Source organism: Alosa sapidissima, chromosome 11 (genome assembly GCF_018492685.1).
Source record: "Alosa sapidissima isolate fAloSap1 chromosome 11, fAloSap1.pri, whole genome shotgun sequence".
NCBI classification, from domain to species: Eukaryota; Metazoa; Chordata; class Actinopteri; order Clupeiformes; family Clupeidae; genus Alosa; species Alosa sapidissima.
The window spans coordinates 15,069,794-15,091,019 of NC_055967.1; the positions used below are offsets into that span (position 1 = coordinate 15,069,794).

At 44.3% G+C, this 21,226-nt stretch overlaps 1 protein-coding gene across 1 annotated transcript; it reads right to left on the reverse strand.

Moving 5' to 3' along the window:
* Positions 1 to 13,110: 13,110 nt before the first annotated feature.
* tmem263 (transmembrane protein 263) lies at positions 13,111 to 18,689 on the reverse strand. Its single transcript, XM_042109122.1, has 3 exons — positions 18,407 to 18,689; positions 17,096 to 17,163; positions 13,111 to 14,889 (listed from the first exon to the last, which is right to left on the reverse strand). Exons 2-3 carry the CDS (start codon positions 17,154 to 17,156, stop codon positions 14,591 to 14,593), a joined length of 360 nt encoding a protein of 119 aa, XP_041965056.1. The 5' UTR covers positions 17,157 to 17,163; positions 18,407 to 18,689; the 3' UTR covers positions 13,111 to 14,590.
* Between the last annotated feature and the right edge of the window lie 2,537 nt (positions 18,690 to 21,226).

Sequence of the window (21,226 nt, forward strand, 5' to 3'; positions counted from 1 at the left end):
ACTTAAAGATGATGCCCCAGCGTTTCTCAGTGTGTCTACTTATCTTAATTAAGAATGGGCCAAAACAACCTACTCCTGTTGAATAGAATGCTGGCTTATAGAGACGAAGGCGAGCAGATGGCAGGTCAGCCATTTTGGGATTAGTGGGCTTTGCTCTCCAACGATGACACTCGGGGCAGCTGTACTGATGCTTGCATATAGCTTCCCGTCCACAAAGAATCCAGAATGATCGGCGCATCTCAGCAAAGACGTGTTCTGGTCCTGGGTGGTGCAATCGACTGTCATAGTCACTAATGAGCAGTCGTGTGGTGGGGTGTGAGGCATCCAAGACCACAGGATGTACTGTTGCGTTGTCCAGGACTTCAGCTCGTCTCAGCCTACCACCAACCCGAATCAGCTCAGCAGTCCTATCCATTTCAGGCGACATTGTGAGCAGGCGACTCTTAGAGGACACTGGTTTTCCAGCCATCAGGTTCTGATAGTCCTCTGGAAATGAATCCTGCTGTGCAAGCTTTAGTATAAGGGTCTCTGATTGGCTGTAGCTCTCGGCACTTGGTGGAATGCTAGAGTCTATGAGTGCCTGTAACTCCTGTGCCTTGGTATCAAGGAGATCTTGCCAGGAGTTATAGGTCTGACTGTCCAGATTGGGAACTACTAAAGAAGTTGTGGCAGATCCACAAAAGTCTGATTTACGCAGCTCTGTGGTGTCTGAGGGGGGTTCCAGAAAGGGACTCACAGGCCAAGCATCTGAATCTTGGAGAAGGAAAGAGGGACCCTTTGTATCTACTTGGTTCAGTGAGGGATTTCAGAGTCCTGCCGCCTGTGAGGTCATCAGCAGGATTGTTGTCTGAATCCACAAAGCTCCATGAACAGTGCTCTGTTAGTTCCTGGATTTCGGACACTCTTGTCCCCACAAAAACCTTGTACCGACAGGACTTAGATCTCAACCATGTAAGGACTGTGGTTGAATCCGTCCATAGGATGGTCTGGTTGATGGTCACAGTGAGTTCCTTCTCCAACATCTTGGCAAGCTGAGCAGCAACTAAAGCACCACACAGTTCCAACCGGGGGATGGAATGGAGCCGTTTAGGGGACACCCGAGACCGCGCTACTATGAAGGACAGGTAAGAGGATCAACGCACCTTAGGTAAGCCACTGCTCCATATGCTTGTTCAGATGCATCAGAGAATATGTGGATCTCCCGGCTGATCTCACTCTGCAGTGGCTGGGACATAAGCTCTGGGGAAGTTGACAGAAGATAGAAGCTGTATCTCTTCCTCCCATGTGCGCCATGCCTGTAGAAGATCCTGAGGCAAGTTTGAGTCATCCCAGCCCCGCTGACAGTCCCACAGGTGTTTGATAATGATCTTCGCTTGGGTGGTGTAAGGTAACAGGAAGCCCAACGGGTCATACTGGGTTGCCACAACCTTATAGATGTTTCTCAAGGTATGTACCTCATAGATCACGGGTCGATGCTTATAACCCAGGGTGTCAGCTCGCCAGTCCCAACTGAGTCCTAAAGTGGATTTGAGAGGATCTGTTTTATCTTGAGCTAGCCAAAGCTCTAGACTGTCAGATCAAGCCTCCTAAGGTAGGTGATTTACGACAGCAGGGATGTTACAGGCCCACTGGCGAATATCGAAGCCGGCAGAGGCCAGAAGCTTCCACAGGTCATCCACAAGAGCTTTGGCTTCTTCTGGTGTTCGCACACTCTGCAGGCAGTTGTCGACATAAAAACACTGCTCAACTGAGAATCTCACCCTATCACTTTATTGGGTATGGTCGACAACATGGCGCTGCAGAGCATAAGTCGCGCAACACGGACTACAGGTAGTCCCAAAGGGTAACACCAGCCATTCATACACTCTGGGGGATTGATCCACCTTCAGGTCCCGCCACACGAAACGCAATAGGGGACAATCACTTGGGAGCAGGCGCACCAGGTGAAACATTCCTTTGATATCTCCACTCACCGCTACTGGATGTTCCCGAAATCTTAACAGTACTCCTAGGAGTGAGGCTCCCAGTGTAGGGCCTGGCAGGAGGTACTGGTTTAAACTCTGGCCTTGCGTCTGGGTTTGTCTCCTCTTGAACTTCTTGCACAATTCCTGCCTTTATTAGCTTCTCCATCTCCATCTTATAGGCTTCAGCTCGCAGGGGATTCTTCATTAGACGCCTTTCCGTACTGCGCAGGTTAGGCATTACTGACTCCTTAGAGACATTCAGTAATTGAATGTCATCTTTGCTGCAGCTGGTAGAAGTATGGTCCTTTCTGACCCATTATCAAGTACTGCATAAGTATCCAAAGTCTGGCTTCCATAATGCACCAGAACAGGCACCACTTTCAACATGACTCGACTCCCAGTGGCCGGTCTGTCCAAGTAAAGTGTGCTGGAAGCAGGGCTAGTAATGCAGTGCTCTTCTTTACTTCTGGGGTTTGCGGCTGCTTTTACAGGTCTGGCATTTATCTCATGGAGGGCCTGAAGATGCCTTCCCTGACAGAGACCGCATGGTTTCTTAAGATTGCACTGAGCAGCTTGATGGGATCTGGTGCAACGCCAGCAGCGCTTGTTGTCTTGAATCCACTTCTTCAACTGGTCTGTGGATAGCTTTGCTATGGCGTTGCACTGGCCAAGGAAATGTTTGTACATTATTATTACAGTAGGGACAGTAGGCCTTTTGCTTTGAGTTTCCCAGTTCTTTGCTTCACAGGCTGCTGTTCATCATGTGAGTCTTCTGCAGAGGCACCAGCTCCGAGCAGTATATTAGTAACTTGCTTACTTGGTTTATCTTTCGTGCCCTTGACGGAGACATGGTGGTCAAAACTCTGGCACCATGATTCATAGTGCAGCCAATCTGATAACTCGTGCAAAGATGGTGTGGCTCCAGAATGTTGCAGGGTATAGCGGCGAAAGTCTGCCCGGTGTTCTGATGGGAGTTTGGTCAACAACCGTGCGACATGTGATCTGCACTGCAACTTGACATCTCATTCTGGCCCCAAGGTCTTTAACAGGCCCACCTGTGACTGAACCTGCAGGGCATACCTCTGAAATGCAGCAGTGTCCCCATGTCTCACATCGGGTGCATCCAGGACACTTGCTATTTTCCTCAAGGCCAGCTGGTGGGGCTGACCATATTTCTCATGAAGAGCAGCCATAGTGTCTGTGTATGGCGTTGGGGAATTCAAGTAAGCATCCGCTATTAGCCGGGCCTCATCCAACTTCAAATGGTCCACTAATATTTGATATTTGAACAGTTCAGTCGCATCCAGTGGTAGCAGGTTTTCCAGGGCTATCCGGAGCCGGGCGAACTCACTGGGGTCTGGTCGGATGAATTTCGGGATAGTAGGTTTAGGACCTCTATAGGTGACTTCAGTAGCTGGTGTATGATTAGGATAAGGTGAGGGTAATGGCGGAGCATGCCTATCTGGTCTCACAGATGCTGGTTGAGGAACACGAGATGGTAATTGCTGCCTGACACTGCTTGGAGATGAAAACTGGGGAGCAGCTGGAAGCTGGAATTGTGGTGCAGCAGCTCGTTGGGCCGGCTTTGGCCACACAGGTTGTGGTGCAGCATATCCTTGGGCTGGGGTAGTGGATGAATAAGGGGGAATATTGTTCCCTGACTGAGGCCCATAATGCTGAGGAAAATGTCTTAATAGAGGGTGGTCCCTGGCGGCAGCTCCCTGGTCCTCTAACTCCAAACTATGACAGTATACATGAAAGCCCCCATCGGGCTTTGGATAACGTGGAGTGTCAGGTACATACTCTCTCTCATTTGGTGCTATCCTTGATTGCGTATAACCCTGTGCTGAGGGGAAAGGTGGAGGTACTCTGGATGCTTGTTGTGGCACATAGGGGCTATGACTCATGTCTGGGTAATAGCCGGTACTGATATCAACCTTCAATGCACGGGCCACGTCAATCATTTCTCTTATGTCTGTACGAACTTCTCTAAGTGCCATCAGGTCAGCCTGCAGAGCATGCTGGGCTTGTAGCAGTCTAGCATTCTCTTGTTGAACGGCCCTGATCCTGTCTTGTGTGTGATACTCTGGATACATCCCCAGTTGGGGTGATATAGCATTCTCAGTGGCAAACTCACCAGGACCTCTCCCAACTCGTGGTGGGGCTAGCTGTGGTACCTCATGCTGAGCAGCATCCCCATGGGTCTTTCTTGGGTCAATCTGTGGTAAGTCAGGAGGGAAAAACTTGGTATCACCCTCTTATGAGAGTGGACAGTCACTCTCCGGTGATGTTGGCCTCCTAGACTGGTCCCTCTCTCCATGACCGACATAGGCGACGTGAAAGTCTTGGAATCTGGGAGGTGGGTGTGTCTGACGCTTGGACCGGGCACCCGTCTCCATGTGCTGTTCCATCTTTTCAGGAATCAATACAACCACTCCGGCTCGAAGGACCAATGTTTGGAAGGATTAGGACTGTATCTGACTAAATGTGGTTGTAAAGACTCCGGTGTGTCAGTCAAAACACAAATGATGAGGAGACAGGATTTTGGAGTTACATTTCTTTTACCTCCGAATACGATGTTGTCTGTAATACACAGAAAGTAACCAAAAGGCATATTACAATCAGGGTATTATGAAATACAAAGGCAATGTACCATAAATTGGATACACATTGTACACCAAACATAAAATTGACATGGCAGACAGCCAATGACTTTACTAAGAGCACCCTCTACTGGTCGCTCAAACACAACCATGAAACAGTGTAATGGCTGCTATATGCAAGGGCAAGTACTATCACATGTCTACTTAGAAATTACGGTTAAACTAACAATTATACAGTTCCAAACTATACAATATATCTCTACAATTTCGCTAGCAGACAACAATGGAAAGGAAGACTGCAAGAAAACCTGCGGCTTTATGCATTTAATCTCTGTCTGTTAATCACGCATTTCTCCCTAACCTCCGCGATTATAATTAAATTACTGCCTGCACATTTACCTCGCGGTTAACATCATTGTTCACAATAGCACTTTAGAACATTCATTACTTCCATTATGTCATGCACTAGCACTCGTGGAAACTTCAATATTACAAGCAGGAAACTTCTCTGTGTAACCTTTCTCTGCATAACAATGACCACACTAACGTTCCCCTTCTTCTTCACTGTCTGCGCAATGAACATGTGACTCAGCATCTACCAATGGGTCATGGCTACGTATTAAAGACATAGTCACACGATTTACGCATAATAAATGAACATATTAATATAAATTAGGGACCATAGTTATAATGCAAATATTAACTGTATTAGTCCAAGGAGCCTTTTCTATAATCTCTATGAGATAACCTGATTGTGATGTGAATGCAATGCGCCACCGTAATCAGCTGCTCCAACTAGACAAGGAAATAGTTAGGGTTTAAGTATCCTTCCAGACTGACAGGAGATGGCATTGGTCATCCCATCTCACGTGGACTACACTGAATCAGACTCTGATTAGTGGCAACCTGGCAATCCGGAGCAGATAGCTACTGACGCAGCCATGCAGAACAGTAAAACACTGCAAAGTCATAATATTCCTGCTTATCTCTAAATACAGTCACACAGAGATATACACAGGGACAGTACAGATATCATACAGTCATGAGAAATGCAGAACATTAAACCACATATTGGAATATTGGACATAATGTTCTATTCCACTTTCTCTCACACCGGAATTCTCCTTTCAGCTTTTCTTTGAGAAAAGAACAAAGAATGGCACTGAAGTCATTCCTAAAAAAGAAAGATTGGTTGTAGCACTATACTATTGCAGAGTGAATTCGAAAGACAACCGTTTGTCTCGCCCCTCGGATTGAGCCCTGCCAATGATGTGTTCCCAGACCCAACATCTTGATGTGGGTCTGTCTTGTCAGGCTATAGCCACCCGCATTAATTGCAAGTCACTAATGCTTGCATACAAAGTGATTGCTGGGTCTGCACCCTCTTACTTGAGAGCTTATATCATCCTTTGGTTGTGGAGGTATTCAACATTTATTGTGGGCATGTCATGTTGAGCAGGTAACCCGAAAATTGGCCTGACATTGCTTGTTAAAGTCACAAAAAAAAATTTTCAACTTGACAACTACCCTAGAACTTTAGCTAAGGGTCCCTTCTAACTAGAAAAATAGGTACCCAAACATTCTCTGAACAGAAGCCCTTTTCAGAATTGGCCCCCTGACTAAAATGTTAATGTTACTTGTTCACCTTCTGAAGTGATGAAACCATACAACCTTTCATTGCTTGGACCCCATGATTGCTGCTTGCGGCTGTATGTAAACTTACAGTGTATACCATTACTGCCCTGTTGTAAATGTTGATGCTTGTAAGCCTATTTGTAACATCTACTATACATTTAGTAATGTTTTCAAAAATAACAATAAAAACTTTGTAAATAAAGGTCAAGTTTACACAAAATGTCATATTGTTGCATTTGTATAGTGCATGTGCATGACATGTACACAAATGTAGCACAAGAAGCCAATTGATACAGTAAGTCATATTCATCCTCACTGGACATGTTTTAATATTGCAGAGCATAACCCATCAGTGTGCTATCCATAAACTATAATTCCTTACATTTGCACACATAATCACTCTCAAGATGTACCCGCTTTTCTTGGAACAAAGAATATCTTGTTATTTCACTTAGTTTGTGCTCATTCTCTCATTTTGCGCCACATATTCTGCAACACTATGCAGTATGTCTAGTTTAATTGCACATATTTCAGTTCCATACATCTAGTACTCTGTGAATTCTGTCCACCCTATCTTCATTTCTTCCTATCTATTACACCAGGGTTCACACAGGTCTGCTGTCTACACATTTACACAATAAAATAAGCCTAAAACAGCACATTAGGATGTTTGGCTGCTTTGAATTAGTGGATTATCAGCATGAATAACAGACACACACCACCAGTTCCAACCAAAGCTTGAAAGCTTCAAATGTGCACATTGGATAAATGTTTCCATTTCGCATGTTTCCACCTCACACCCGTAAGCATAGACTGTATATTGGTTCTCATTGATGGTTTGGTTCCCAGCTGGGGAGCACAGGTTGAAGGAGAGAAAGAAATGCAACAAGAACCCAATACTGCTGGTATTATAACAATGGGCCAATCCAAAGAATGATACATACATACTTGCGATCAGTGGGCCACGGCTGAAGTGCCCTTGAGCAAGGCACCTAACCCTCACTGCTCCCTGAGCGCCGCCGTTGAAGCAGGCAGCTCACTGCGCCAGGATTAGTGTGTGCTTCACCTCACTGTGTGTTCACTGTGTGCTGTTTGTGTTTCACTAATTCACCGATTGGGTTAAATGCAGAGACCAAATTTCCCTCACGGGATCAAAAAAGTATATATACTATACTATATACTAACATGACCAATTATAAAACGATAATTGATCTGGCCAGAGTTGTTATAAATAAAGGTAAAATAAAAAAAAATCAACTGATTTTAAGATGAACTGATCGATGCTGCGGGTGATCGATACTGATCGATCGCCTTGCGGGTGAGGTGGGAGGTGTAAATGTCCTTCAGGGAGGGGAGTGAAGCACCAATAATCCTTCCAGCTGTGTTCACTATTCGCTGCAGGGCTTTCCTGTTGTATTCAGTGCAGCTTCCGCCCCACACAGCGATACAGCTGGAGAGGATGCTCTCAATGGTGCCTCGGTAGAATGTGGTCATGATGGCTGGTGGAGCACTTGCTCGCCTGAGTTTCCACAGGAAGTACAGGCGGCGCTGAGCTTTCTTCGCCAGTGATGCAGTGTTGGTGGTCCAGGAGAGGTCTTCACTGATGTGCACCCCCAGGAATTTGGTGCTGCTCACTCTCTCCACCACAGCACCGTCGATGGTTAGTGGCAGGTGTTGGGTGTGACCTCTCCGGAAGTCAACAACAATCTCCTTGGTCTTGCTGACGTTCAGCAGGAGGTTGTTGTCCCTGCACCACGTCGTGGTCAGAAGGTCGACCTCCAACCTGTATTGAGTCTCGTCGCCCTTGGTGATGAGACCCACCAGAGTTGTGTCGTCAGCAAATTTCACTATGTGGTTGTTGCTGTAGGTTGCAGTGCAGTCATGCGTTAGCAGGGTGAAGAGCAGCAGACTGAGCACGCAGCCTTGAGGGGCCCCCGTGCTCAGTGTGATGCTGCTTGAGATATTATTGCCAACACGTACTACTTGAGGCCTCTGACAGAGGAAGTCCAGTAGCCAGTTGCAGAGGTAGGTACTGAGTCCCAGTTTGTCAAGTTTGCAGATGAGTTGTTGTGGTATTATGGTGTTGAATGCAAAACTGAAGTCTATAAACAGCAATCTCACATATGAGTCTCTTTTTTCCAGGTGGGTGAGGGCTGGGTGAAGGGCAGAGCAGATTGCATCCTCTGTGGACCATTTGGCTCGGTATGCAAACTGGAAGGGGTCCAGGGTGGGGGGGAGAATGGATTTGATGTGTGACATGACAAGCCGCTCAAAGCACTTCATGATGATGGGTGTCAGTGCCACGGGGCGGTAGTCATTGAAGCAGGATGGAGCAGTTTTCTTCGGCACAGGTATGATGGTGGCAGCTTTGAAACATGATGGGACGATGGCTTGCTTCAGGGAAGTGTTAAAGATGTCTGTGAAGACATCCTTAAGGTCCTCAGCGCAGTCCTTCAGCACACGACCTGGGGTGTTGTCTGGGCCTGCTGCCTTTCGGGTGTTGATAGCAGCAAGTGTCCTCTTCACGCTGTCGGCAGAGAGGCACAGGGGCTGCTCGTGTGGAGGGGGAGGGGTCTTCTGTGGGCAAGTGCTGTTTTGTGCTTCAAAGCGAGCAAAGAAGCGGTTCAGATTGTTGAGCAGAGGGATGTTGCTCTCACAGCTCTGTGGCGCGGGCTTGTAGTCCGTGATGGCCTGAATGCCCTGCCATAGGCTTTGTGCGTTCCTGCTGTCTTTGAAGTGGGTGGTTATCTTGTGAGTGTATTCCTTTTTTGCTTCCTTGATGCCACGGGACAGGTTGGCTCTCGCTGTTCTCATGCCAGCTTCATCCCCAGCTCTGTAGGCTTTGTCTCTGGCCCTCAGCAGCCTGAGGACATCCCCTGTCAGTCATGGCTTCCAGTTAGCCCGAGTGATGATGTCTTTTGTGTGGGTCACATCATCAATGCACTTGGTGATGTAAGAGGTTACAGTGTCTGTATACTCCTCTATGTCTGTCTGGTTGTTGCTGCCTGCTTAAACATTTCCCAGTCTGTTGTGTCAAAGCAGTCTTGAAGAGCATCAGAGGCTCCCTCAGGCCACACTTTTACCTGCTTGTGAACCGGTTTGTTTGCTTTCACTCTTTGTCTGTATGCGGGCATTAGCATAACACTGATATGGTCAGAAAGAAGAAACCAACTTGTATATGTAAATTCAAACAGTTCTGCAACACTGCCTATGTAAGCTACGCCAGTTTAAATCATATGAATCCTCTGACACAATTACCACCGCAAAAAAAAAAAAGCAAAGTGGTTCTGTAAGTAGGCCTATTGTGTAATATACTTGAAATAGGTCTACTCTTTTTTTTAGCTAGGTGGTCCGTGAGTTTTTTTATTTTATTTATTGGTTAAGTGGTCCTTGGTCTGAAAAAGTTTGAGAAACACTGGGCTAGTGTGATCTTGCTTTATTTGAATGTCTTTTGTATGCACTGTGTATTTCCAGGAAAGATCAAATTTATGCAGTCTGTGAACTGGTGTACCTTTTTGTGAAGAGTTCATATACATTACTTTATTTTATATGCCCTTTTATAACATGGCATTTTTTTAAATAAATCTTGCCAATGTCAGTTTCAATGGGCTGCAAAACCAGTGTGGATATGACTTAGTCTTAGCAACAGTTTCATGTCCTTTCAGGTACCTTACACCTTACCTCAGCATGACCTAAGCACCTAAGAGTTATCACTGAGCTGGAATGTTGGGATGATCTCCTCAGAATGTTGGCTGTATTTGTTTTTCATTATTAGCCTTAAATGCTGCAGCTGTACCTTTTGTACAGGACATGAGTACCAGGAACTGGCTCATCGGTTTGTGAGCAACTATTGAAAGTTATTGAAAATATATATATTTTTAAATGTTGAGAGATGTCTTTCTCTTGACTTACAGAGCACAGAGTTGGACTTCATTATCCACTGAGAATTGCAACAGATAGGTAATGATGCCAGCCAGTTCTGGGCATGGGTTCTGGCTGGGGCTGGCTGGTGGCATAGACAGCATAAGAACACCAGATGGTACAGGGTGGTACACAGCACCCCTTTCAGTGAGGAGCTGATACTTCCAGAGGTTATGGTGACATTTTGAGGGATCATTTCTAATACAGCCCAACCTTGCTCTTTTTTTCTGACTCTGCATTTTCGTAAGTGTCATAATGAACCCTGCCAATCAGCACAACATTTGTGTGATGGCACTTGGTCATATCAGTGGAAGACGGTTGATATTTCTGGTTAGATGCCCACTGTATGTCTCTGTGATTGTTGAAAAAATTTATAAAATATCTGTCCAGATGTGCGCACACATCTGTACAGATCATTTACAACAACAAGGTCAGAGGAGGGTTGTGAGCATCAGAATCTTTTATGGGTTCGTAGGAGGAAGGCAGAAAGTAAAAAAAAGACTTTGTTGTTTTGGATTTATGAGGGCTGTTGAAGAATATTGCTGCTGCACCTCTGAACTCTCTCCTCCGTCACTGTCTTAATCCCATTTCCATTTGAGTGGAGAAAACAAGGATTTGTTCATATCTTTGTTTCTACATCTAGGGACTGTTGACTGTAGGCCCCGAGATTGGATCCTTTTAGCTCAGTGAATATGGCTTTCTGTTCAGTCATGATTAGGCTTCGACACACTAAAACACTCATTCTGTTTGTCCATTGGTGCAGTTTTGGCATTTCCTATGCTCTGTGTGGTGCCCAGACCAGTAGAGATGAGATTTTTCCTATTTTCTTTCCACGTGTTGCCTTCTAATGCAACAGTAACTATATTGTGTAGGGCCATTTTTTTCCCTCAAGCTTGACTGAAAATCAAAGGGCTTGCTGCTAGTGCAATGTGATTCGCACACCCGCAAAAGAACATCTAGCTCATTTCCACATGGGAGGACAAACAGTTACAAGCTCTTACAAGTCAAGACTGCTCCAACTCAAGGACATGAATGTAAAATGCACCTGAAACTAATTGCCCCATGAGAGTGTGTTTGAACACATATAATTGCATGCACCTGTATTTATAGTGACCATCCTGGGCTTATGGAGATGGTGTTATGAAGCGCAGGCAGTAATGGATTATTTATGATTATTAAGCTATGCGTATCAACCTTCATTTGAATTTCAGCAATCGATGCTCTGTAGGGGCATGATAGAGTCAATGTGACCTTCATTCTTAACTCCTGTGAGGACTCTAACAATCATCCAGTTGCATTAATAAATGTGTGTTCTTGTGACATGCATGTCTACTTTTGCCAATAAGTCCGCTAGAAAAGCTGACCAATTCTAAACATGCTACTGTGTTCTGTGCATTTATTAGTTGAGCTTTTCTGTGTGACGTGTAACCCCTTTAGAGAGAGTAATAGCTTAAACCCTATGGAGTCGTAGCCTCATTACTAATCCCTCTGAAGGTTTACAGAGATTGTGGCAGTCAATCAGCTGGACACAGCTAACTACTGACTCCAGAACCGTTCTGGCATATTACAGTTCTGGCCGCAGTGTGGTGCAGATTTGGAGGACTAACTGTTCCAGAGGACCTTGGGAGACTGTCTTTTCCTCCTCCTTATTACGTGTGCCCTTGCCAATTTGGCATTCACATTATTTTCATCCATCTTTGGGACATCTACACTGGCAAGATTCAAACAAGAGAAGAGGCTTTCTGATTAATGTAAATGACTTGGGTAAGAGCATTATTACACAGAATAATGATCTTACCCATACAGAGCAAAGAGCTGCCGTGTACCAATTGCTCAAATAAAAATATCTATCCTGTACCTGTTGCTAAAATAAGAACAGCATTACCGTAGTCCTCAGGAGAAACAAACTTCTCTCTTCTCCAGGATCCAGATACAGCATTTGGTGAGTGGAACCACTTATAGAGGAAAATACCTCATAGTCAAGCTATAGCCAGCCATGCTGTTTAATCACATCATCTGTGCAAAGCAACAGCACAGAGCAGAGTGCTAGGAGAGTCAGTGTAGTGTGGTAATGTTTTCCAATGGCTTAATGGCTGTCTGACTCACACTCAGGCACAAACCGGAGATGAAAAGGCCTCTGGATAATGACAAAGAATGGGGCGATTGTATTGAGTGTGCTTGCTCAAGGTACCCCAATCTTACACTCATTGTCAAACTCAATCAATACTAGACATGTTCACTTCAGTGTGAATGAACAAAAGTACGTCAATTACAATTGTACCCCTCTCCACCGTACACACACGGTGACACACACACTCACTCCCAAAAAACATTTCTTCCATAGATGGGGTTCTCGATATGGCCACTGATACTGATAAAGGTTAAGAAATAAAAGGTCAGAATGTTGTTTGGAACCCCCTCACCGAGGTGGCCGACCAATCCTTCCACTCAGTGCGTCCAGCACCTGTGCCCGAGTCCCATGTCCCCGGGAGCAGCGCAGCTGCAGACAGCGTGAGGGATGAGGCTGTTCCAGGAGGTGACAGACTGAAGTGGACCCCGTTCCCTGGACACCAGTGGCCGGGGCCGACCTTGTGCTGCTCAGGCTGATGGAGAGTGACTGAAGCCTGTAGCCCCGCCGGAGCTCAGGCATCCATCAGCAGCACACCGCCACACCTCCACACCTCCCGCTCCTCCTCCGCTACTGCACCAAGCCCTGCCTCACGCAGTGCGCTCACCACTATTTACTGAGGGTTCCCAACCAACACAAAAACAAACAAAAGGAAGACAGAGCCTCCTTTTTCGGACTCATTTCATTGGTTCCAATGGTGTAATTTACATCAAGGCAGATTATTCCTCTAAATACAACACTCAAGAAATCATCTGGGATTAATCACATCCAATAAAAATCTGATAAAAGATAAAGGGATAAATAAAACAAGACTAAAAGATAAATGTAAGACAACGATAAACAGGCTGACATAGTGTGCTTCATTTTACAATGTTTTATTTCACTCAGGCACTGGAGGAATATTTTGTGGGATTTCACCTTTCACATTTTCATATGAAAGCCCTGTTGTACATCAGCTGCAGAGGACAGCGGCTTCCATTGGCTGTGCACTCCTCCTTTCACTGCACACAATCAGACACATCCCGCTTCTTCACTGAAAGGTCATTTCTTTCCCACTGCAAGAAGATGCTTCAAGGTTTAAGAATACAGGCATCAAAATGCAGAGGGAAAAAAAAAAAACTACCAAATATAATTCCTAGCAAAATACAAATGTGTTGCCGGCAGTGTTCAAATTATGAAAATATATGTAATTTCAACTGCCAACAACAGTATTCTTGATTCATGTGATTAAACTATCATGTTCTTCGGCTTTTTTAAAAGTGTACAATTATTTATAGAATCCAGACAAAGACCAGGCTCTGATATTTCTCAGTCTCATCCTTGATTGAACTGGAAAAGCATTTAGGTCACTACAGAACTTCCAACTTGTTATCATCTCTGCCAAGAAAATTAGTACAATTTGCACAGAGCTCTCCCTTGTGTAACGTCTTAGTCCCCAAGCAAACATAATGCTGTGTTCAAGAGCCCAGGGGACAAGGAGATATTCAGCATGGCTACTGATAATAGTCTCATTCGCACAGGGACTGTCTGACCAAAATCTTTTTTTCAATTTCTGGTAGGAAGAAAACAGTAAGGAGTACTCATTCATTAGTACAGAATGTCTGTGAATGTGGCTATAGAGAAGAGCCAACAAAAGGCAAGAGTTTGACACCGTCTGTCAGCACTTGAGCGGTGACACGCGGAGGGGTTGCCCTCCCTGAGGGAGCGGGCAGCAGGGCACTCCGCGGGAGCCGGGCAGACACCCCGTCAGCAATCTCCGCAACAGAATCAATCAGGAAGATGGAGAGCGGCCATTACCTCCCACCCGGCTGCCGCCTCCCAAGTTCGCTCCCAAGAGCGATGCGCAAAGTTGGGTCTGATTTCAGAGATCCACCCCTCACCTGGAGCACACGCCAACAGCATGAGACAGCTGAGCTGGAGTCCACAGAACGTACATCAAGAGAGAGACAAAAAATATATATGTATGATACTCTTCACACAAATGAAATGATGCTCATCATCACCATCAACAACCACAACAACAACAAAAGGCTCATTCAATACTTGTTTACAATAATGTTTGGAAGATGGCACTGTTTCCAAAGAACCCTTTGGCTTAAAATACAACAGCATTCAATGTAATGCTCCAACAGTCTGTGGTGATGGTTATTACAGGCAAATACAGGGGGCCCCTGCGCTGTAGGACAGAAGACCCCTATACAAAGACATGGTGTTGGGAGTTGAGGTGCACACACACACGCTCATGGTCCAGGTCATTGGAAACCCCACCACAAAACAAAAACAGCAAAGCCTTGCAGTTTCCTCAGAGTTCTCCTTTCCACCGCCCATGGCCAGGCAGCTCAATCGGACTTGTCCTTCTTCTTCCCTCCTCCGCCAGGAACTTTGCTGGCAACAGCAGAGCCGACGGCACTCACACCCCCAGCAACTGCAGACACACCCCCTTTGACAAGCCCCACCCCCATGGCTGGGACAGCTGCCACAGAGGTGACCGCAGTCTTGGTCAGATCCAGGCTCTTGCCGCCGATCCAGGCAACACCTCCCACCGTTGCTCCGACAGCACCCTTGGTGACGCTGAATAACCCGCCAGCTACACGCGAGAACATGCCAGCCTGGGGCTGAGGGTGGTCCTTACTGGCATCTGGGGAATGAACGGAACATGAGAGAGAGAGAGAGAGAGAGAGAGAGAGAGAGAGAGAGAGAGAGAGAAAGAGAGAGAGAATTCTTTCATAATGGCGACATACATAAATCAACAGCTTTCTTTTTCTTTTCTATCAAACATAAAACCGGAAACAAACTATTTTTTGGGATAAACGTAACCACAAGCGGTAACAAAACCAATTTCACTTGTTCTGGAGTGAAAATGCCATAATCGGTTAATTGAATTAAACAGTGTTTTTCATTCCAATGAACCTGTCTTTGAATATCCATAAAAAGTCCATAGGTTTAGAAAGTCCCCTGCAAACACACTCTGTGCCCCAGACCCCTTATAGGATGAATTTAGTCTGATTTTATGAATCAGTGCCTCCCCTCTATAATAGGCTACTATGAGTTGCTTAAAATTATTTTCATATTCAACACTATCTAACTGAATTTTCCAAGTACGTAGCCTAAATTACTGAAACATTGTGTGAAATATCATTTACTAAGAAAATATCTAGTCATGCAGTTGGTAGACCCACCCATAGGTTAGGCAATTACAGGGCTTAAAGCAAGGACGTTTTCTGTGTCTGAAGTGAGGCTATCAGACATTTTTGAAGATCTAATATTACATAGGCTAATTGCCTACTTTCAAATTTCAACCCACATCTGAATTCAGGCATAGTGTTGATGTCTAATGTGCTTTGATTTGAGCTTAAGGGGCAGCCGTGGCCAACTGGTTAGCGCTTCGGACTTGTAACCAGAGGGTTGCCGGTTCGAACCACGACCAGTAGGCACGGCTGAAGTGCCCTTGAGCAAGGCACCTAACCCTCACTGCTCCCCGAGCACCGCTGTTGTTGTAGGCAGCTCACTGCGCCGGGATTAGTGTGTGCTTCACCTCACTGTGTGTTTACTGTGTGCCGAGTGTGGTTCACTAATTCACGGATTGGGTTAAATGCAGAGACCAAATTTCCCCTCACGGGATCAAAAGAGTATATATACTTATACTTACTTATATTTTAAGGCTGTTAGGCACAAAAAAAATCTTTGCTTTTGTGCCACCTGCCATAAATCAATTTGCATAAGCAATGTAATTGTTAAAGGAACCTTATTAACTGTTCTAACCGGTTACTGTTTAGAGGAGAGGCCTTGGAACACTGGAATAGGAACTAAAAAAGAATGTTTTTACTCAGAACAAAGCGAAATGAAAATCATTCTGTTTTCAGTCTCTGATTAGTAATATGGAGTCACTATCATGCTGCAGACCTTGAAGCTTTGTGGACTGCACTAACAGCAGACATTCTTGCCAAAGTGACTCCACCAATCCCAAAGCACATTCTTTTAAAAAAACAAGGGGAACTCTACAACCTTTTTGCAATGTGGTTCACCCAAAATTCAACAAACCAAGATGACACACATAGCTGTCATTCCTCTGATGACATAGCTATCCACAAGTTACAGGCAGAGGCATGTCTGTGGGCCACTGACAATCCCAAGGCAACTAAGGAGCACCACCATGTGGCAACTCTGCATCATGTCTCATCTTTTATAGCCTGTTTCTTGATCATTTGTGACTATTTGACCACTTGCTGGTAAATAACAAACTGGCTATTTGACCACAGGTTTACAACACTAATTGGCTGAGCACAGGACTAAAAAAGGAATCAGTTCTGACCAATCAGTATGAACAACTATAGGATGTTTGATAAGCAATGTCATTGTATTCATTGCAAATAAGTGTAAGCTCCAATCATCAGCTAATTAGCACCTTTATTGATGGTGATCGGTGTCTGCACTGAAAACATGACCATTACTTTATTTTTACATTATCTGCCATTCAAATGATGCTCATAATCAGAACATACAGTGAACTAACTGTACAAACAGTCTGCCTGGAGCTACTCAGGGTTACGTGCCTTGCTCAGGGGCACCATGCTGGTACTTCCTGGGATTGAACACACAACCTTCTCCTGTTCCACTTGGAAGGGTGGAATAGCCTTGGAAGGGCTATAAGCCTGCCCTTCAGTTTAAACAACAGTTTTTTGTCAACAGACAGAAATTATATAACTGAATAAATCATTTCACTTCTTGTTGGAGCTATCCATTGTACATTTAGAGGTCCATGTTTTACATCAAATGACCCACCCCAACTATAAGAGCAAACCTTTGGCAAAGTAGATCAGATCGTCCCAAACACCAACACTTACCGCCAGGTTCACCTTGGAGGTAAGCTTCATCCTGCTGCTGCTGTTCAGATGTTTGGCTCATGTTCCTTCTGCAAATAAACAGCAACCATGTAAGTTACATGAAAAGAGAGTTTCAAAGAAAGGTCAGGAATAAGGTGAGTCAAGCCCTGGGTTTTCCACCAGCCCAGTTGTAGTGTGAGAAGGGCGAGGAAGGCGGACAGCCCTTGAGGCAAGGCTGGGACAGGAGCCCAGGGTGTGCTCTATGCTCAAACACAAACAAGGTGGACCAGTTTGTTCTCCACGTGTATAAATCTAATACCTCTTGTGTTTTAAAAACACTACAACAATGACAGGTTTGGTATGACTAGGACTAACTATAAAGTCACCAGGAGCACGCCTTAATTCTGCATCTATAGAAAATATTTAGTAGTAATATTAGTTCATAATGTGTGATTTACTAATGAAACTCCATGAATAGGTTCAGTAGTATATGAGGAGTTTATGTTATTTAGTTTACTCTGAAGACCTCAACTAGGCCTACAGATTTGTATGGACTCCAGTTGAAGACTTGAAATATTAGAGAAGATTGACTAACAGCACGTAGCAAACCCCTAGATAGGCTTTAACAGTCCAGTGACATCGCCACAGGCTAGCGGAATCACAGCTAGAGAAGAGAAGCTGATATTGACGTGTCATATTGGCATGTCGTAACATTTTTCTGATTAAAAGCCCACTGACAACTTCATACATGTTGCTGACAAAACATCGTCTTGACTATTCCAACAAAATACACGTGGTGGCCTTTCATTTAACATAAATGACGTGGCAAGACATTAGGTAAACACCCGTCTACATGGTGAAAAGAACTTGGCGATAGAAAAAAGAAAAATAAAATACTTATCATCGCGTTTGTTTAAGTGGGATCAATGGACAAAAGTGCAAATGCTGGTGATGTGAGGGTGACACGTTACTTACGTAGGCAACGATGGCACAGGCCTACAACATGAGCATGTAGAAAAACTTTCCCAGCTTAAAATCACACTTGGGATTTGTGCATGATGCTGGCCTACACAGGCCCGCTTTCTAAGAAGTAACATTCTGTTCGTTGGTGCATTAGGTTACTATGTCCCCAATATCATCGTTAAAGAAAAGAACACGATAAGAGGGCGGCAACATTAATAAAAACAAAAATGTGTGAAGGCTTGCGTTGAGCGCTTCCGATGACACGGAAGCACGCGTAAAACCATCTCATCAAAGCACTTCGGTCATTTTTGATTTTCCAGATGCAAAACGATTGCAATAGAAATTCGCAGTTTAAAGGCATTTACTTACCACTGTATCCGAAAACTTTTGTGCTCGACTGACGTGTGGTCCTTGTCTTCCGCTGGAACAACTTTTAACAACTAGCAGTGCTTGCAATAGGTAGGCTAATCTCCCCTCCCCTTAAATGTATCCAATCCTTGTAAAACTTTCAGAAACAAAGGTCACCTGAGAAAGTCTTCCCCGAGAATTCTTCTTCCAAAGTTTGATCTGCGTAATGTGTAGGCTACGTGGCGTCCCACTTTGCGCCTTTGAACGTGTACCCGAAGAAGACACATAGAAAGGAAGTGACGTTTTACAGTCAGTCCGGTGCTACCTACACATCGACAAGTTTAGCGTCAACGCCTGTGTCTCAACAGCCTATGGTTCATTGGACAACACGGTGTTAAACTAAATGTGACATTTAAAAAAAAAACATTTTAATAAAGTCATTAGCTTATGCTACTTAGAGATAGATAGGGCAACAATCACACTTAAAATAACAGGCAACATGTTGCTTTTTCATCTTTTTCGAACGAGCAACCAAAGATCACAGAGGGAACCTCAACATGTTCTGGTCAGACCAGCCATGCTTGTAAATGGGGTGAACTCCTGGACCATTTGAACAAATGGACATATCCTTTTTTGTTCTAAAATGTTGAATCATGTTATACATATACGTCATATATACACTGATATTGACAAAAGACATTCTGGAAAAAAGTATTTTTTCAATGTAAGAATGTGCACTGTATGATGAGTAAGTTAACAGAATAGTCGTACACATTATGTTTGTGAAAGTCTAGCCACTAGATGGGAGCTGACACCAAGGTTTTCCCATATGACAAGCCCAAAAGCTGATGAGCATCCTGTAAACCACCTCTCATCCCTTAAATGATAGACTTTTTGAGCTGGAGTACCTTTAGTGGCATGCTAATTTCCCCCAAATGTTCCTCTGAAGGAGACACAGAAGTCCTTCCATTGGCCATCAAACTACTTAACTCCTCACCTCTTCGCCAATGTAATGACTTTTACATATTTACATGCACAGGACAGTGTTGTTGTGACAGTCAAAATTCCTGAGGGGTGAATAAAGTATTTTCTTATTTTATCTTCTTATCTAATCTTAAAACATCATAACAAATTGGCCTCTGACAAACAGCCAAAATAATAATAACAGCTATCTACATTCATGCCTTTCTTTTTTGACAAGGAAGATCATACAGTGACAGCCAAACATAGGTGTCATAAACAGGCCTACATATAAATTAAAGCACCATCAGATCCAGATATTTAACGTGGAACCAAAATGTGACAATAATATTTTAAACGTTACCATTTTGCTTGGTGATGGGGTCAGGTGGGGCTTGAAAATTCCCCACCTCCAAAGTGGAGAATCGCGAAAAAAGTTTGAGAACCTCTGCCCTAGCCAAACCATTAGAGGGTTAAAAAGGGGTGAGAGTGCTGTAAATATAACATTTCTCTGAATTTGTGAAAACTGCATATGGAGAACTTTACTGAAGTAGCCTTTCTGTCATGTGTTCCTCCTGTGCTCAATCGAGTTTCACGAAAAGGCACACATCAGTCTGCTTAGAACTGGCCAACCAGCCTTAGTGATTGATGAGGCCAGGGATGAAGAGCTTTGGCCAGACAGGTAACCAACCGCAAGGCCAACTATGAAAGAAATAACAGTGCCTTTGTGAAGATGTATGAACCTTACAGAAGGACCACCATAACCAGGCCTTTTAGTAGAGCTGCAGCCAAACAGAAGACATTCCTTAAAGGTAATGACTGTGTTTGCCACAAAAAAGCACCTGAACGACTCTCATACCACAAGGAGCTAAATCCTTTATTTGATGAAACAAAGATGAAGATTTAACTATTTGGCCAATATTCGCAGTGGCATGTGTGTTGAGGAAATCAGACATCATCGGCCAACTGATACTGTCCCAGGCAATCAACAGGGTGGCAGCACTGTACTGTGGGGAGGTTCTTCCATAGACTGTACAGTCTATGTATATACAGTCTATGGGTTCTGCAAAAGCAACTGGGAGACTTGTCAGGCTAGATGAACAGATGGTTGCAGAAAAATATGAGCAATCCTGAGAACGGAAAATCCCACTGGAGTCTGAGAGAAACTTCCAAAAAAAAGGTGTGCCAATGCCAAAGCACATAAAGATCATTTCCAAAAGCCAAGACCTGAGACTGGCATTGCCTTGTGTAAATGGGATATCAGTTTTTAACAAATACTTCAAAAATCTGTTTTGGGCTGACATTATTACAAGACATACCAAGCCTAGATTCATTTATAATTCATCCTGTCTTGAGACCTTAGACTGTGTTGCCCCACTAAAACAAAAGCGTGTCAAAACTATCACCACTCCATGGTTAAATGCCACGACCCGTTCTGTCAGACAATCTTGCAGGAAAGCAGAGCCCAAATGGAAAAAAGAGAAGCTTCAGGTCTTCTATGACCTTTTCAGAGATTCTCTAAAGACCTACCAAAACTCTGTTAAGGCAGCCAAGGTTGAGTATGCTCAGCTTATCAACAATAATGCTCATAGGCCAAAAGTTTTATTTAATACCATTAACTCTATTATAAATCCTGCCTCTGCGGCATCTACTCTTGCCCCTTCAACAGATATATGTGAGAAGTTCCTCAACTTCTTCATCGATAAAATTGACAAAATAAAATCTCAAATCTCACCTCCAGATTCGGATCCCTCAGTGATAGAACTTTCACCTAGCTGCCTCCAACAGTTTCAGGCTCTATCTTCCTCCCAGCTTTCTGAGGTGGTCTCCCATATGAAATCTACATCCTGCCACTTAGATGTTTTACCTGCACGCCTTTTT

Excerpts from the sequence above, each read along its gene's own strand:
- tmem263 (XM_042109122.1), bottom strand. The coding sequence starts at position 17,156 with ATGAGCCAAACATCTGAACAGCAGCAGCAGGATGAAGCTTACCTCCAA. Across the intron at positions 14,890-17,095 it reads CCTCCAAGGTGAACCTGGCG|ATGCCAGTAAGGACCACCCT; the intron begins GTAAGTGTTGGT and ends TTCATTCCCCAG.